Consider the following 19349-nt stretch of genomic DNA (forward strand, 5'->3'; position numbering starts at 1 on the left):
TCTACTTTATTCTTCTTAACCAACTAGAATCGTGCAGCAAAGACTCCAGGAAGATGCAGGACTGTGGGAAGTCGAGAACGCTGCATCAGCTGCACACCATGAACCTCAGGGACACAGTTTAAGTAGTCCCTGGTAGGAAACCTAAAATTGCAAAAAAATTCAAGGGTGCATTAGGTACATCAGTAATTTAAAGAAGGTTCTCTTTTGTTCTTTGCTCCTTTCCTAACTGCTTCTCACATTTTATGGGGATTTTTTTCAGTGTTACTGCACCCTGAGCTTTTTCACTGAGTTCACATTTTCACTGAACTATCTGCTGTAATTTCAAAAGCTCTCTTCAGAGCAGTTATGTACTATATAAAGGTTGTTTGGCCTTACATACATTCCTTTACACTGAATTTCATCTGCTGTTCTACTAGTTAACTGGTATCCAGAGACCTTACTGCAACTTCTTTTTCCCACAGACTTCAAGAGTAACAGGGCAAAAATAACTTCATTCCCCATACTCTTAACTGGCTATTAAAGCCTCAAAGACGTTCCATTTATCCCATGAAAAGTTAATTTCAACACTTTTAAAAAAAATCTCTAGTTAGATAATACATGATGAGTGATACCAAGGGATACATGGTGAGGGATTAGGATACTAAGAGGGGATATCATTGTCTAAAACTGAGACAGGGAGAAGTCAATAGGAAAAAGCTGTTTAGCGTCTCTCCATCGTAAGACCTATGAGACATCTCAAGATACTAGAAGAAGCAAAGTTCAAAAGAAATAGAAAGAAACACAGAAACTAGTTAAGCCATGGACCTCTTTATCAGAGGATGCTGTGGTGGTTAAATATTTACTCTGGCTCACAGGATGGTGGACTAATTCCGGGAAGTGAGATCAGCTGAAGGCTGTTGAATATACAGAAACCACCTCCAGAGCTGCAGGAAGCTGGGAAACATTTTTGGAAATATGACTGCTCTTTTCTCTATTCTGCTCTGCCCTGAACAGCAACTGTGAGCCACTACCCCAAAACGGGAACCCGAAAGTTGGCCAGTATCCACAGAACTCAGCCTTCTTTTTCATAACTATTGGCAAAGCAAAGACAATCCCACCTCATATTTTATAAAAGAGTTATGAGTTTTTACAGATACACCCCTCATGTCTATCCTATTTAAATCAGAAATTAATGTTTTCTAGTTTGGTGGAGGTGAGCTTGTAGCTTTGGAGTTTGTTTATTTTTTGCTAGAGGTTGTGACTACATAGAGCTTTGAAATGATTTCACATTTCCTTGTGAAGAACACATTGACCATCCTTTGACCAAATAACTGGTGATGGTTTATCTTTTACAGTACAGCCACACAAATCACACCTAATAATTCACTAAATTTCATATAATTATTCCACTTCTCCCTGAGCTGCTGAGAGGCTAGATCTACCAGTCAGCTCAAATCCCACGAGGCTAAAAGAAAATGTATAAAGGCTCTTTGTGCGTTAAAAAGAAGAAACAAACAATCCAACCCTCCCCAAAAACCTCCCTGTACTTCCACTTTACTCCAATATAAAGCTAAGAGAAGATTGCTATAAACAGACAGGCAGCCCACTAATATCAAGCTAACATACTACCTGCAGCTGCAGATCAAACTTGGTGAAAGTCATCTTAATTCCCTAAATTGAAACTGGCTTAAAAGAGACACCCGTTGCAACACTGGTAAATTTGTCAGCGCTGCAGGTACCAGCAATTGGACTTTCTTGCTCCTAAAGCCCTTGCTTTTTGTTCCACACCAATGCTGGAGTTTGGGGACAAAGTGAACAGAGACTTTCAAATCTATTTTCTGAACTCATAAAAAAGAAACATTCTAGTTTTCTCCATTAGAGTCAAAAAAGTTCCCAGGAGCTAGATGTTTATTACCTCTAAACCCTCCGTTTACTAACAGGCCATTACTATAGCAGCAACAGTGTTAACAGTTAAGATGACCTGGCTATTGATTCCTGCCTTATAAAATACAGGCATTTCATTCAAAACGCAAGGGACATTTTGAACTGTAGAAAGATTCATACCCTTTGTGGTTTGGTACAAACCAACTTGTTAAGGGACATGTGGGTCTTGCCTGAAATACCTCAGCACCATCTACAGGAAACCAAGGGCTAGGCAGCACCTCTAGAGCAGCCGTGACAATTCGAGAGGCCTTTGACTGGAACTGCAGAAACAGCAGACACTAGGAAACGCTGGCTTAAGCGAATCTCAAATGGAGACCTGGATTTCCATCTGCAATTCAAAGTGCTCTCTCCACTTTACTATGTTTCCCCTATGCCAAAGGCTATGCCAGAAATCGCTGTATATTTAAAACAGCACATTGTCACTGCATGCATTTGAAGACTTACTGTTCCCAGCAGCCTATTCTTCTCTAAAAGAAACAGACCAAATCTTGCAATCTCTCCTCTTAGGTCATTCTCACTCCTCCTCACTCTCTAGGTGGCCCAAATCCTTCTTGAAATATGCCGCCCCAAACTGGATATAATATTCATTACAGCAGGGGCTTTACAATCCTGAGTGAGATTGCTTCCTATCTTACAGACAAGACTTTTATGCATGCTTGCTTGTTTGCTTTTTTCTGCAACCCCAGGTCACAAGTGACTAACTCATTTCACAGAAGACCACACAGACTTCACTCCAGAACCGTTGCCACACAGGAATTCTTCATCTTGGAGTTGCAGAATAAAAATCCTATGTCTAGGCCATTTCTTCTACCTTACAAAAAAATAATATTAATTTTGTGCCTGCCTGGCAAGGTGCTGCAGCCCCTCTCAACTAACCTGACTGCAGGTGTAATCATCTTATTTCCTATTCTCATATATGAGGTATGGAAATGGTAGTGGAAAAATACCGCAGACCACCACCTTACTACCCAGCCAGCCAACAACACTGGTAACTACTCTTCAAACAGAGCTTTCCAATCAAATGCACAGACATTTGATATTTTTACCATCACCTTATTTCTTACAAATTTGCTTATGACAGTGTCACGCAAAAGTGTCAAAATATAACTTGCACCACTTCTCCCCACTCACAATGCCTAAATGAGGGAGACAGTGACTTACTTCACATCTGGGGGGCAGCACCAATGTGTGTTTCTCTGTGGTCAGTCTATTCTTATGTCATGGAAGGGTGGAATATATTACACACTCCATGAGCTTGGGCTGCATGCTCCTCCAGTCACAGCTAAATGCCACAAGATGTCACTGTGTCACTAAAATGTTTGGAAACAAGATCAGGGTTTGCCCAGTCACAAATACACAGCCTTGGAGAAATAGAAAAAAAAAGTAAGTAGTAGGTGAAGTTTAGTATTACAATTACAGGCTACATAAAAAACGCCTTATTTTAAACTTTAGTACAGGTTTTGTGCGAATTGTATGGAACAACATTCAACATTCCTTCCAAACAAGCTGAAATTCACAGCTCTTGAACATAACAAAGAACAGCTTATTAGGAGCTTTCTAATGTGCCTGGCAATCTTTATATTATTTAGGCTTTCAGTGCCTTACCTTACAGGGCTTTGCAATTATTCCCTTTGTACAAGGGGAACCACAGTCTAGGGAGGGTAAAGGGTTTGTCTAATATACAGTGTGCTCTACAGTCAATCAAGGAACTCCAGCGTAATTCTCCCAAGCCCTGACAAACACCCTAATCAAGGGGCACATCACCTTCCTCTCCACCAAAACCTTCCATGCTCCTTTTTCAAGGTCTTCCACCAAGCTCATACCCTGAACAGAGATATCTGCTCTGCACAAGGAGTCAGCACTGACAGGCTGTCAAGAGCAGAAGTATGCTGGAGGAGGTTGGTGCCGGCTCCTGCTGAAATTCAACACTTAACTCCACACTCCTTTGAAATCCTCGCCAGAACTTTTAATCCAGTCAAGAAATGGCATGTTACACTTTCCATTCTGCTGAAAATCTCACCACCTAATTCAAATTCACTGTCCAGACATGCACAGTGTAACCAAATGAAGCCAGTGCAGTATCTGACTTGCCATCAGCACAAGATGCAGCATTTTTCTCTTAGCTGCAGGTTTAGAGCACTTCTACAGCGATATGGTATTCATATTATGACACTTCTCAATTCTACAATTCACTTGTCATTATGTGCCTCTGTGCTAAGGAGAAAATAATAATTCTTAAAGCTGTAACAGACATCATCAACTTTTAAGAACTGTAACATAGCCACAGGGAGACCAAGGTAATGATTAGGATAGCAATTCTGCAAACTTTTTGCCTGATGGCTAGCCTTCACATTTCTTCACCTAGTCTAAAACCCAAATCCCAACAGCTCAACAGTATGAAGAGGTGGATAATATCCTAAGGAATAAGGTCAAGAGGTTCCAGTAAGAAGCAGCATACTGTGAGTGAGGAAGAAAATCCCACTTACCTGTCATATGTCTCTTTGAGATCTCTGGCCAGTTTGCACTTGGGTAGGATGTGATGAAAAGGTGACTGTGGCCCTTCTGTGGCTATGGAAAATTTCAAAACAAGAAAGCAAACCACTGATTTCAAAGCAAAGAGTTTCCTCTTCCCCCACTAGGTATCAACCAGTATCTTAGAGACAGAATCCCCATCTTTTCAATCCATAATTGTCTTTCAAAGCTTTTACAATAACTCAAGTTACATACTAAAATAATAACAGTGAATTATTGCCAATTTCTCCTAAACCTCAACTCAGTTAAGTGCATGTAACTGTGAATTTGACAAGTGATGATTTTGTTTTTGTTTTCATAGACGTTAGTTTTAATTTTTAATGCTTGCAGCAAGATGATGCAACACTGTCAGACAGAGATCACCTTTAATAGTGTGTATTATTATAGTAATTTGCTCTGAAGTACATTCTATAAAAATGCTCTGTAACTATTTGCTAGCCATGGTAACAACAGGTAAGAGTAAAGTTTCCACGCAAGAAGTCTGGTGACTCAGCATACAGCATTAAAGCATGGGAAACTTGCTCCAGGGTGGGTGAAGCAGGCTACTTGTGAGTTCTTCCATCTCAGCCTGACAGGCAGATCCAAATGTTCAGTGTACATTTGTCAGTGATCACACTGAACTGAGCTAGCGATGCACTTCTAAAACTGACATCTCTGCATAGGGATAGTGATCTTGGATGAGGCGAAATGCAGTCAAAAGGCATCAGAATGCTAAAGAGCACCAAAACTTGTTCATACTGATCCCAGCCACAAAAGAAGGTGGCACAATCAGCACTTTTCTGAAAAAGTGCTCCTGGACAAACATGTTCCTGTACAAAGCTAAGCTCAGCACTCACTTTCTGACATGGCAGACACTTCATCCTGAATAGCTAAGATCAGCTTGGCCTCCCTGGTCAGGTACTGGCAGCGGCGCTCCTCGTGCTGCAAGACTATGGCGATTCTTCGGGAGAGGTTGTGCAAGCAGTTTATCACAGATGGATCTGCATTGGCCTGCAGGCAACACAGAAAAGAAACAGGTTGGTGATACAGCCACAATCACATCTATGGAACTACAGTGATGGATAAGTAGTCAAAATAACTCTTCAGTAGATAACAAAAGTCAGCCTCTGGCAAATGGCAAAAGGAAGGAATTTGACTGAGCAGCAAAAAAGCAGAAGCTCAGAGATGTCCAGAGGTAAAGAGAAGACTCAGGGATTTCTAAGCATGTCTATGTGTATCAGATGAACACAGCACCTGGAGCACGATATTCCTATCAGGTTTATTTTTTCCAGTTGTTAATGGGCCTTCTGCTAGCAGACAGACCAAAAAACTCCATTTCACACAGTGAGAAAAGAAAGTGTCAAGCTATTTGAAAAGGCAGAATATCACGGTGTGCAGGTTGAATTTACTGGGAGTATAAGGACTGCCGTGCCTTTAACATAGCCCACTCGCTCCATGTTGCTGTACTGATGTTTGTCTTACATACTGACAAGACAGCAACTAGGCAAGAATTACCAATACATGATCAACAATTTGATCCCAAACCAGAATCAATTTGGATTTACTCTCCCAAACATTTCACAAATATGGCTTATTACTAACACTGTCTTTGTGCACGTCCCAGAATGAAAGTGCTAGAAAAATCTATCATGTAAGTACAGCTGACAAGGAGAGGGGACTCAGTGGCTCCAGTCCGAGTGAGCAGCTGCTTCATGTTTGTTAAGAATTTTAAAAGAATTTATGGTTCTAGCAAGTGATCACTTGGCATGTAAACTCACAAACCATGAGTCATCATTTTCGGATTCCACTGTTCTTGCTGAGTCACGACACGTTGGTAACCCTGAAGCTTGAACACAGCAGGATCAGTGCTGATTACAGCATTTGGGACTTTGCCTGCCCTGTCTGCCCACTGCAGATGGACTCTCATCTTTATCTCAGAATGCCTCCACCCACCCTCTGCAGTGCACTACACCGTGCTAGGAAAAAATTTCCACTTACTTCTTGCACAGCGCTCTCCAGAAACTTGACGGCTCTCTATGAACTAAGAGTGTCTCATTTGGCAAATATGATTTAGTGCTATTACACACTCAATTACATCAGTATCATGACAGTGCCAAAATGCAAAAGCACATTTCCCTAGGAGAACCGCTAGAAATTATATTCTAGAAAAACGTGGACTAGAAACAGCCTTCATAGCACTTCACCAAGCTCTTGCAGTGTTGTGAACGAAGAAGCATTGGCTTCAATGCTTCTGCTTCCACAGGATGCAGTGCATACATATGTCTGTGTTTACATGTGCATCTACACACACCTACCTACAACCAAAGCATGGTGCTTTACCAATACACCAAAACAACATAATTCTTGAAGCTAAGGTCTCTTAATGCATGAAATCTAAAATCAACTCCTGCACTGCAAATTCAGCACTTCCTGACCTAAGAATGTCCCACAGCACAAGAACACTGGATCCTCAGCAGAACTCAGTGAACAATTTCTTGCTTGACTCAGACTGATTGCTGGGATAATTGTGTGAAATCTTGCTCTTCAACTGAGGACAAGCCACCCAGACTGTGGCCATTTCCACGTTAGTCACTACTGGAAAGCCAGCAGTAAGAAAAGTACTAGTGCCAAAAGGAAAAAAAAAAAGAAAAGAAAATGTAATTTCACAAGCAGGGAGCTGAAGGCTTTTAAATCATGACATTGTATCCAGTCAAGCAAAAATCAACCATTTCCATAAAGACAGGTATTCCAACTCCCTCTTTTATTTTTAAGATGCTTCTTTGTATGTGTACCTGACACAAAAATAATATCTTAGCTCCACAGATGCAACTTTTGGGCTGGGAAGAGAAAGCCAGAACTCAGAAATCAAATAATGCTCAAACACAATCAAATTTCTAGGGTTTTATACCACCTAATCAGCCAAGCCAGGATCCCCGAACACAGACACCAACATCCAGTCAACAGAGCTGAAAAAAATTACAGGCAAAAACTCCAGGTTCTTACTGAGCATCAAAACCTAGTTATTCATCACTTGTACCTTCTCATTTAGAATGCTACAGCTTCTGCTCCCTGGCACTCTCCCTTTACAACGATCTCATTGCTAAGAGGAGGCAGCTTTCAAACACTGTCCATTTAATTATTAAAAAAGCCTGGAGGCACTGAGCAAAGACACATGTCTCTCTATCACACAGCATTAGTAAGAGCTCAAAACAATGCTGTTCTGAGCCACACTAGGCTTCTGAATGACTCTGCACTAAGCAAGCTTGGGTTGACCAAGGTTATGGTGGGGATCTGACCCTTCAGGCTGGCCAAGCATGAGCCGCTGACCACGCTGCCTCCTGCCTCCGCTTCTGGAGCAGAGCCGACCACCAAGGTCCGAGCTGCATGGAGTCACAAGGGTCTGGCAGCACACTAGCGCAGCTGTAGGGATTTGGTCCTATCCTGGGCAGGAGTAGAGCAGCCATGTACAGAGAGCGACATCTGACACACAGGACAGTCAGAGCCAGGCTGCTTCCTGCACAGCTTCGTGGGACAAGCCTCAGTTGCAGGGTCTAGAAAAATCACAGCAGATTACCAGCTCACTAATAACAAAAGACAAGAGACATACAGGACTTGCAGCTGGGTCGTATCTATTTTGCGAAGTGGCTTCTTGCATGCCTTTACACTCTGGGGATTTAAAACCAAAAACTCTAGAAAATGTCCTGAAAAGAACAACTCTACTTATTTTCTACTGGGCTGGAAAACCTTCCCACTTCTCAGTGTCAGATTCTACAACGTTTAGGCTTGTTGCTGCCAATTAAAATATCCCCATGGTATCAGGCACTGAATGTTTTACAAAAGATTACTGGAACATGAGCCTACTGCATTCTCTTATAGATCCAAAGCACATCCCACTGTCAGACGGCATGAAGATAGTCCTTACCCTTAGTGCAAACACCACATTGAAGAGAATCATAGTGGGCATCTCTCTCTTCGGTGAGGGATCAGTTTTGGATACCTGAAAATATTTTAAAAAAAATATCCCATAGGCTAGTGTCAGTAGGATCCAGTAACAATGGAAAAAAAGAAAAAAACCACAACCTAACTCGGTCAAATAACAAGTTTGCTGAGAAAAAGAGAACAGACAAATCAAACCATTAAATCTGACTTGTAACTATTATTTTATTTTATTAGTGTCACAGTTACTCTACAACACTGCCTTTTCTGAGAAGCTGTGAAGGCTTACACAAAAGCATTTTCATCATGACCATGGAAATGAGTATCAGCTCAGATAGCAGTCTTACTAGGTATCTTTACTATTGCAATTTAGCATCATTAGTTTTAAATTCCTTAGCAGAATTGTCATATATATTGTTAACTAAAGAGAAGTCCATAGATTTCTCATCCCAGGTCACACCTATTCTTTTGCTTCCTAAAATTCCCATTTGGATTGTGTCATGTTACAAACTGTTGCTTTTATCAGAAAAAAAATATGCTCTAGAACTGCAGTACTAAAATAAAAAGTTTGATTTTCCCTTCCTGCAGGGTTTTTCAAACACATTCTCCAGCTCCCCCTATTCTTTCTGCAGCAGAGAGCTTCATGCCTAATGCAGGTACAGACTTTCTGGTGGGGAGGCCCAGTGGAAGCCAAGACAAGCAAGCTGAATTTGCACGGCTGGGACTAACAACTCCGAATTGAGCAAGCGTCGCCACAAGATGGAGCACAAAATCCAGGGGACGTTCCTGCTACCCCCGAAACTGCCTGCTGAACACCCATCCAATCCCAAGTGAAAAAGCTATAACCTGCCAGACCAAACCAAACACCCAGCTAACCTAGTGTTCGGTCTCTATGTTCATGAGTATGTGCATACGTAGCTAATGCAGCATCTGAGACGGAGCAAAAGCAGAGAAGCTGAAAAAAGCAGAGCTGCATCCACCCTTCCTGACAGGTTCCAAGCATCATCAATGAACTGCTCAGCAGTGAAATCCGAAATCCCAGTGCCTTCACTCAGTAGTCTTAACAATTAGAGAAACTAAAAAAAGCGATACATATTTTTGTTTTTTTCTGATGTGTAAGTGAAGTTCTATCAAAAAGGTGGTGATGGGAGGGTGGTAAAACCCATTTACTGTGTGTATTTGTTCTCAAGTTAGAGGTTCCGGGATGTCTTGTGAGTTTCAATAAAGCCCTTCTGAGTGTAGGGACTGATTCTGTTCCTTCTTTAAAATCAAAGAAACTACCTGGGATGCAGGCTAATTTCATATCACTTCTCCAGAAAACACAAGAAAAGACTAAGCTGGAAAAGAAAATGTTGAAGGAATTCAAAGAATTCAGAATATTGCTACATAAAAGGCATACAGGACTAAATATCTGTGCTCTTGTAACTCCTGAATCTCATCTGAGTAAGAATTTGCTGAGCTGTCCCGTGGATTAATTTATGACTCTGAGAGACCCAAACCAGAGACTGTCAGGTTACTCCAGTCACTGCCTTTGCTCCCATGGGAAAGGAGCTCCATCTGGCTTCCTCCTAACTGCAGAAGGGTCCCAGATTTAGAACTCAAATGAGCTAGCAAGAGTTAGCTGCCACATCTAGAAAATTCTATGTGCTAGAAAGTTCTGGAGTGCCTACCAGGGTGATAAGACACACCCAAAAAGAAGATTCTACAAAAATTAATTTTAAAAGTGTGTACAGCACTTTATAACTTCATTTATTTACCCAGATGCAATTTTATTTAGATAAATTGAAAATGGAGAGGAATTTCCTGCAATTAGGATAAAACTGACTGGGAAGTAGAGCGAATGTATAATAACACGTGGTAAATAATGCAAATACAAAATTTCAACTTCATTTACACTACATTTAGTTGTACCTTTCAGACAAGATTAACAAAATAAAGGAATCTGATACTTCGAGAGCACAGGCCACCCCTGTCAGGGCCCTGAGGGCACCAAAAGGTCTTAATGGTCCTGAGCAGCCCCGATTGGGTCCCCCCACGCACCACAGCCCATGACCTGGGAGCCCCATTTAAGCTGAGCCCAGGGCCTGTAGGTGCGCCTGTCTCCAGCCGGTCTCCTGGATGGACTTTCGACCTACATCGTGTTAGGTAGCTTGTCTCCAGGATGGACCCTTAAGCACACTGCAGCCTCATCGTCAAGCCCTGCCTCTGCTCCCATCTCCTTTTGCTCCTGGCTGGGGTCCCTGTAGAGACCCTGGGCCTGGTTCAGCACTTGCCTTGTCTGGGGCTGGTGATGTACTTGCACAGCTTGGAAACGCTTGAATCCTGTCTTCCAAACCAGCTTAAATATTTGAGGACTGAGTCTTGGTGATCCTCTGTCACTTTTCTTGTAGACTCATGATAGTTTCGAAAGTGGAACACTAGCATCTTCTGACGCTTGAGGCCAGCTCCTCACTTGGATTAAAGCAGTCTGGTCCTCTAAATATCAAGGAGCAGTTGCCAACAATCTGTTTGCACCTCTAATTATAGATAGAAAGGATGACAGAATTGGCAAGCAGACTTTTTTCCTGAAAAAATGAACGATTTAGCAAATTTGCTGAAAAAATGAGATCAAAGCAGTTCAGTGACAGAGATCCGTGTTGGATTCAGAAATCACCAAAGCCTAGTTCATTCTTACAGTCTATCAGGAAGAAGGAACTGGACAGGGAAGATTTTGCACACAGAAGCATGTAAATTCTTTCCTAGATTTAAGCAGGACCTTTTCCATAGCCTAGGTGGCAAGTGCTTTCATTCCAAGCTGCTAAAACACAGGCCACGGAGCAAGGTCTCAATGCAAACAGCAGCCTGACTTTGTCCACAAGAAAATTTCAAACCTCTTTCTACATTCTACCTATTTCAACCAAGCCTCACAAATCGTCTTCAGCACCACTAAGAGTTAAAAGCCAAACAAGGCTGACAGCTTCTACCATTCCTGAAGGTTTAGGGTGGTTTGCTTTGGGTTTTTTTTAACTGCCATACTAATGAGAGGTGCTAAAAAGCTAACTTGCAATAGCTAACATAGTGAGAAACTGCTTTTTAAGCTGGACTGCTTAGTATTACTCCTCTTTACCCAAACTGCTTTTCTACAGTAACCAGAGGGGGGTTCAGCAAATTGCTGACACGGCTCCCTCAGTTTGCCACTCACTGTATTTATCTGGAAGTAAGTAAAAAGCCAGCTTTGAGCATCAGGAAGTGAAAACAGGATCAAAAGCCAACACGCACGTTCTGAATCCTAAGCTTCCTAACCAAGCCAGGCAGTTTGTAAAGAAGCAGGTCCCTGGAGCGGACCTGGCACCGTACCTGACCCAGGGCATGCTGAAGCAACGTGGGATGGCCAACAAAGCGAACATTGTCAATCTTCAGTTCAAACTTCTTGCCACACATATCTGACTTGGTAGCCAAAATGGTTGCCAGGATGACATCCGAAAACCTTGAAAAGCAGCAACAGAAGTTATTACAATTTTCAAAAAACATACCCCCAGAATATTTCCCCCAATACAGGTATATTTAACTCATAAGTTTTTAAAGTATTGTAAATTGCATCTAAATTGCTGTACCTGGAGTACCACCAATTAAGTAAAATTAAAAACCCCTTAATTACGTCTCTCAGATCATCACAATTATAAAACAGGAAGCATTCACGACAAAGACTGCAGGGTCATGCTTATTTAATTACATGCTCAGCAAAATACATTGGAAAGATTAGATGCAGTTCGCTTAAATATAAAAACAGCTCAAGTTAGCCATTGCCTAGATTTAGCTGCAGGTTAATGAACTTACTAAGCAACTACATATTGACACAGCCTGTCACTCAAGCACAACAGAGATCTTTAAGCCACCCAGTATGGCAGAGGGGAAGGTAAGAAAGAGCTGATTTAATTAGAAGAAACATAAAACCAACACTTGTCCTTCCTTTCCCAAAGTTTATCAGTGAGACTCAAAAGTTTCTCACTTAACAGATCACAACCTGTGCCCTTCTGAGTGCTGCCTGGCCTCACCTGGGCTTCCTCATTCAATAAACCAAACATTAGACAAATTCATGACAGGGCAGGCCCTTCCCAACACCAACTATGGTGTTACTGGGTTGCTCTGGATCGGTGGTGGGAAGAAAGCAGCTGCGAGACAGGAGGGCAAGTATCTACAAGGAGTCTGCCCTGTAAAAGACAGCTACCACTGCAAAAATGGGTAAGAATCCAGTGTGACAAGGGAGGAAAATTCTGCAACTGCTCTTTCCGATGGCATTGCGACATGTGTCTGGTCTCTACAAACACTTGTTTTCCTCAGGGTGTCCTCTGAGACAGTGGAGCTCATTTCCACAGGGAAGGGGATGTCAGCTAGCTGCTGGAGGGAATTTGTTCTAGAATAGGAGCAGTGCAAGGTTTGCTATTAGCAAGTTCTTTCCTTATCTGATTTCTCTGAGGCTCCCATTTAACCAAATGAATTTCAAACCAGCTTCTGATGAGACCAGTTTTTCTTAAAGAATGACAACGTTTATTTCATTTTCTTCACTTACATGCAGGGATGTCTCCCCCTGTCTGACCATCCCCCTCCGCCAGGCAGGTATCCCAGATAACCCAGTATCACTCAGAGAAAAGGGCAGGCATGGGTGTGTGCTACACTCACCTTATCTCTCAGCCACAAGTGAGCCCTCAATGCCCAGAGAAGGAATTAATGTACCATATTCCTGGTTCACCCTAAGTGAGTTACAGAGCACTACAGAAATTAAGACAAATGCGCACACCCAGGCCTTTTGTGTGTACCCACCTGCATATGACCCAGGGGGCACTTCTTTTATTAGACCTACATATACTGAAGATGAAGGACAACATGGACATTTTACAAACTGTCAAAGCCCCAGTGTTTGTCAACCTGACCACAGCACGCTGCTTATGTTTGGCTTATGGAAGGAGCAGCTGCATACAAATGTCCAAATCCCCTGACCACTCTGCTTCAAACACAGCTAAGGGCAAGCAGAGAGATGGGGAGACTAGCCAGAGGCTCCTGGGGCCACTGAGCCCACGGTCCTCAGCCACCAAACTGCACAACACACGGAGTTTTTGAAGAAAGAGCAAAATGTCCTTAAACAGGACCGGGACTGACAGTTCCTGGACATCACATTCAAAATAGGAAAAAGAGTCACCATGACAGCAGTGAGCTTTTCCCCCTCTTTTTGCCTGTTCAGCTGTGTTCATTAACAGGCTCATCATGGAGCCAGGAAGACCGTAATAATGATGCATCCAAAATGAGCATATGGTCATTGCAGGGTGAAGGGAGAAGGAGGGTAAACTAGAAAATGCCTGCTCGCTGGTAAGAAATTACTCTTCCCTCCCCCAGCCTCGGCAAAGGATACCTTGGGAGCTGGAAAACTGATCATTACGATGACTCACCACTGTTAAGATTTGACTTTTTCACGGAATTACACCAGCAGATCTTTTAACAGATAAACATGGTGCTGAACCTAAGAGTTCAGCATTTCCCCAAGGGAGCTCACGACACCAACAGCCCTCTGTCTGCCCTGCCCTGTATGTGGCTCTGAGGGGAGGAGGAAATTAAAAGGTTGATTTTGTAAAGTCCTCAGTACCTTCCCACTAGCACAGGCTTCTCTTTCTGGGAGAGTACTGCACCTGCAGACAGATGACTCACTCAGGACAGCCCTGTGATGGGTTATACAGGTGCTACCTGATAGGTACAGACACTTGGTATCACCACAGGCTCTCCCAAGAGTGACCTGGACTACAGTCCCATTCTCCTCATCCGACAGCCTAGATTTACCAGGTTTGCTCCTTTGGGGTTTTTTCCCCCAATGATCTACATAATTTATACGTATCTTAGGCCTCAGGATGACGGAGAGATTGAGGGACAGCAGATACATTATCCCCATCATTTCAATTAATTGTCTCATCTTAGAAAATAACACTTTTACTGATTTTTCTAATCTGCCGGCTGTATTAAGATGACCTACATATACTGACTTATCAGAGCCCAAGAGTTTATTAGAAGCAGATTATGTTTCACAGTTGGGCAGTAACAGTCCTTTCTTCTATGAGATTTGTCTGAGCATTGTGATTTCCAGAGGGAAGCAAACCTCTCTTGTACTAAGGAATTCAGCAGGCGGAAACTAAATACAAAAAACAAAAGCTTTGATTTGGCCAAAATATCCTACCATTCCTATCACAAGCTCAACGTAGCAGCAACAACAGACAATCCAGCAGTACGGTACAAACCACACTAGTGCAGATCAACTGCTGTCACCGGCATCTCCTCTGGAAACCCAGCTGAAACAACAATTGCTTTAGCATGTGGAAAAGGAGGGGGAAAAATCTCAAACACAAGTTCATTTTTTTCCCCAAGAACAAATAATAACTTTTTATATGCCACAGGAATTCAAAGCGAGGTTTATATAAAGAATTCTTTTTGAAGTAATTTAGAATTGGAGTTGAGTATCTAGGTGAGCATCTTTATGTTAAACAGGGACTAGAGAATACTTCTGGGGTCCTGGGTAGAGGTCAGCACTTTTCCCTCCACACATTCAAAAAGGGGTCAGGTATAATGCAGTCATCTAGCTTAGCTTACGGGGGCACCAAGAACAAGCAACCAGCACAGCTGCTCAAAACCAGGTCTCTGAAGAGCTCTCCATAATTCCTGTGGGATTAAATAGTTTACTCACTGATCTGTATTTTTAAGTCATTGTTCATCAGAAAGCAATTTGTTTCAGGGCCCCTTGTTGGAGTAACTACAATGCCAAGGTTATACTTGTTGCATTCTTGGAGGATCACAACTTTTCTCAGTTCACAGAAGGGACAGTACCACACCCATTCTGGATACCCTACAGGAAGCACAGAAATGTTAGTAGGACCTTTGTAATTATCCTAGCATAAACCTCTAGGGATACCTTTCCTACAGACATTGTGATTTAGCATATAATTATCTCATCATTCAGTGTAAAACAGAAACCAGAAACAAAGCACAATTAAAAGGATGGTGAGAAAAGTAAGCCATTCTAGACAAAGGTGATTGTTTAGAACATTTGGTCTTACCCTGAAACCAATTGCTCATCAGTTAGAGGACATTGGTCTCTGAAATGGGAACATGGCCATAAACACAAAACAAAACACAACAAAAGAAAATAAACGAGGCGAGTACACAAAATAAAAAAAAAAAAAAAAGAGATAATATTAAAAACTAGGATGAACTATTAAGGGTTAAACTCCTGTAAAGGAAATATGAAATATAAGTATTGAAAAGAGTCAAAAGTTAATGGTAGGTGAATTCTGGGGACGTATTGCAGGCTTAGATTGACAACACTGAGAAAGGCTAAGGCATTTTAGTCCTTTTGTTAACACTGGCTGCTGTAATGCGTTCCCACAATACGTTGCATTTATGGAGCTGTATCTACATCATACTTTTTAATTCATGCTTACCTTACAAAATAATAGAAGAAGTTGCAGTCTGATTTACCGCAAATTCTAAACATCAGTTTCTTTTCTAGACTATTACTAGCATTTTCACCAAAGGAGCATCCCCAAACAGCCCACAGCTCTTCACAACTGATTCTGGTGCTTCCATACCCACAAGACTTAGAAAAGGAGGATGCCAACCGTTTATTGTCACATGCACAGCCAGGATTCTGTAAAGGGCCTTGCACACAGAGCAGCTGCTGCTCTCTGCAGGGATCTAAACAATAGGTGCAAGTCTGGCCAGACTCAGCACAAGCATGAAGTCACCCTCCATCTCCCTCTGCCCCAGGCAGTAAGCAGAAACTTAGGAAGAGTAGGCTGAAAATGTTTTCAAGGCAGAGCCTGAAAACCTTCTTTACAACAGGTGTACACAGCAAGGCTCTGTTAATAGCCCTACTCACTTTGATATCAGAGAAACAAACACACACCTATTTTCATTGTAACAGTCAACTGCTTTTTTTCCCCCCCTCCAAATAACAAGGGAAAAAAGGACTTGGTTCCAGAAACAAATTTCCTATATATACTGAAAAATGAAACTGATAAAAGCTTCATACTGTCCACATTAGAAATGGGAGACAAAATTAAAACCTCCAACAATTATTTAATCCAAAAGACAGTGGATTTCTACTGGTCACATTGAAAAGGGAACCTAGAACAATCCTAAATGACAAACTATACAAAGAGGGTGATATTACAGGAAGGATGTTTTAAAGGGAGGGAGGGAGGGAGGGAGGGATGGATGGATGGATGAATGAATGGAAAAGCACAGGCTTACAGAAAGGAAGCCTTTCAGAACAGATACGAGGAAGAACACTGGAGTCCAGTGAAAGAGGGACAGAGGATTCAGAAATGTTATCACAGGAGAGCTACTGTTTGTTAGAAAGGGACATTCAAGTCCTTGTTTGTCAGTAACTTGGGGGTTTTTATAACAGAAGCATTTGGCCAATTAATGACACCAATGCTGTCAAACTTGCTAAATCTCCTTCAGTTAGTCAGTTATGCTACTAAAAAATGTGAAGTCTGGTGTAACCTATGTTATTATATGTGCATCTTCATTAGAATTTTTGCTTGCTGACTATACCACCTTCAGAAAAACTACAAAAACCATTTCAGAACAATTTAACAAAGTATTATCTTATGGCTTCAAAAGAGTAATTGCCTCACGTTTTTTCAGGGGATAAAAAAATTAAAAATAACTGGCAGGCACCTCCATAAGCCGTGAGGGGTATGTATTACTGGTAAAGCACTTAAAAACTGCAGGATGTTTTTGAAGAGAGCAAATGATGAAAGACTGAGAAGAAGCCAATAAAGAGAGACACTTGACAGGCAATTTGTTTTCTGAAAGATTCTTCTGAATACCTTTTGTTGCACGGCCACCATCAACCCACCTCAACCACTTCTGCTGCTTGACTTGCTTTTAAAAGGAAGAAAAATCTGTATACTGAAGATCCAAACACACAGCTCCATTGAGTAGAAATTAATACGAGCAAGATCTGGGTTCCAATAGCTTAGGAAAAAAGCAATGGTAAACCTTATCTAGGATACAATTGATTCTAGATTGCTAGTAAATTAAAGACAGCCATGCAGCATTAAAAAAAAAAAAAAAAAAAAAAAAAAAAAAAAGGATGAATCCAACCCTCATAAGAACTATTGCAGGAACAAGATAAATCTGAAATAACCCTTATTACTGAACATGAAAACATACAAAAGACCCAACCCTTCAACATTATCAAACATTGCCACACACCATCAACTCAGCCTAGCAGTCTGTCTGCCCCAAAGCCTCAGTCTGTGCCATCAAAAACATAGAAGGTTGGAAAACACCTTTAAGATCACCAAGTCCAACCATTAACCCAGCACTGCCAAGCCCAGCACTAAACCATGTCCCTGAGCACCACATCTACGTCATTTAACACCTCCAGGGATGGTGATTCTCCCACCTCCCTGGGCAGCCTGTTCCAGTGCTTGGCCACCCTTTCAGTGGAGACATTTTCCCAACACCCAACCCAACCTCCCCTGGCGCAGCCTGAGGCGGCTGCCTCTTATCCTGTTGCTGTTTATCTGGGAGAAGAGACCGACCCTCCCTGCCTACACCCCCCTGCCAGGCAGCTGTAGGGAGCAATAAGGTCCCCCCGAGCCCCCTCCTCTCCAGGCCAAACACTCCCAGTTCCCCCAGCCAAATCATATGCATCTTGCTCTCTCCAAGACACCTGCACCTTTCTGCCTCCACTCTCCCCTTAGAATCTCTTCTACTCCAAGGCACCAACCTCTGTTACTCCTAACATGGTCCGATACAAATCAAAAGTCTGAGCAACCTGTTTTACATGGTTTTGAAGATCCCTTTTTGTTTTGTGCTAGGGTCTGTGTACCTAAAACTTGCACATTTTTCCACCTGTATCACTAAGTCCAGTGAAAGATACTAACTGCCAACAAACCTCCTCTTGTCTAATATAAATTAACAGTACTCAGTATAAAGAGTATTGGTGATTTCTTCTACTGGCTGTTTTCACTGAAGAGAAGGATATGTTTAGCTGCTGTTACATCAGCTGTACGGGATGCAGCATACTTAGAACACCGCTTACACTGGTATCGGGAAAAAGCTTTCCAATAAACAAACCTGGAACAAATGCAATTTTGAAAAAAACTCTGAACTTCTGAATGCAGGTGCCCAGCCATGTAAGCAGCACAAGCAGTGTGTTGGGCCTTGGTATCTGGCCTCTAGCAGAACCAAGACTTTCAGAGTAACATAAATGCTCCTCTTCTATTTCCCCTTCATCTGCATGGCAGCTACGGACAGATCCACTGGAGATAATATTCAGGGACTTCCTGCTAACAGACCTGTGCTGGCTGACACCTCAGTTTTGTAACACTGACCTTAGTAAGAGTCGGGTGCAGACACTGCAGCACGAATTTGTATGTATTGCTATATACAGAACTGTACAAGTGACAACTACTTTTTTCTGAAGACCGTCACTGCAGAGGAGGATTTCTGTCTCAATGTTCTTTCATTCAGTGCTTCAGAACTGTGATACCTTGCACTTAGTGAGCTCAGTTGAGAGATCATATATTCTTTTAAACACTAAAAGCTTAATAAGATATACCTGACCAGAACATTAAGCACTAACTTTCAAGCCCAGAGTTCTGGACACTATTACAACGAAATAATCTTTATTTAACACAGGTTACATGCCAGAACATTCAATCTACTTAAAACCAGGTTCAGGAAAATACTAGCAGTTTTCTCATCTGACCATAATTTGAAATTATAAAAGCTTTTCCTATATCACTGTAGTAGCCACATACTGCATTACACTAATTCAGCACCACAGGCAACACCAAGCATTAAGTGCTTTGTCCAACCTGCCAAAACGGCAGAGGCAACAAGAATCAGTATCAGACAGAAGCTGGTACCATTCCAACACCATCTTAATCTATCTAAGGAAAGACTAGAGCCAGGGTTTTGAACAGCAACCAACAAAATCCCTG

The 19349-nt window shown here is 42.0% G+C and overlaps 1 protein-coding gene and 1 long non-coding RNA gene across 15 annotated transcripts in view; one reads left to right on the forward strand and one right to left on the reverse strand.

The window, feature by feature from the left end:
* The window catches only part of NPRL3 (NPR3 like, GATOR1 complex subunit), a 51739-nt gene that overhangs the window by 29344 nt on the left and 3046 nt on the right, over nucleotides 1-19349 (reverse strand). For 5 of the 14 annotated variants that reach the window (XR_005827812.1, XR_005827811.1, XM_040593638.1 and 2 more), the window contains exons 3-7: nucleotides 15444-15482; nucleotides 11707-11836; nucleotides 8357-8431; nucleotides 5292-5445; nucleotides 4410-4491 (exon numbers count right to left, since the gene is read on the reverse strand). Coding sequence is in view for 12 of the 14 variants with exons in the window: in XM_040593638.1 (XP_040449572.1) it covers nucleotides 4410-4491; nucleotides 5292-5445; nucleotides 8357-8431; nucleotides 11707-11836; nucleotides 15444-15482 (480 nt within the window). In the remaining 2 variants the exon portion in view is untranslated. Of the gene's footprint in view, nucleotides 1-4409; nucleotides 4492-5291; nucleotides 5446-6216; nucleotides 6298-8356; nucleotides 8432-11706; nucleotides 11837-12186; nucleotides 12352-12404; nucleotides 14543-14569; nucleotides 14682-15073; nucleotides 15233-15443; nucleotides 15483-19349 lie in introns of those variants that run through there. The other 9 variants (XM_040593639.1, XM_040593644.1, XM_040593643.1 and 6 more) reach the window with 7 other exon arrangements.
* On the forward strand, nucleotides 5387-9609 carry LOC121088037. The gene is made up of 2 exons (XR_005827813.1): nucleotides 5387-5471; nucleotides 8959-9609. It is a non-coding gene; the product is annotated as an uncharacterized LOC121088037 (long non-coding RNA).

Source organism: Falco naumanni, chromosome 4, assembly GCF_017639655.2.
Source record: "Falco naumanni isolate bFalNau1 chromosome 4, bFalNau1.pat, whole genome shotgun sequence".
Classification (NCBI taxonomy): domain Eukaryota; kingdom Metazoa; phylum Chordata; class Aves; order Falconiformes; family Falconidae; genus Falco; species Falco naumanni.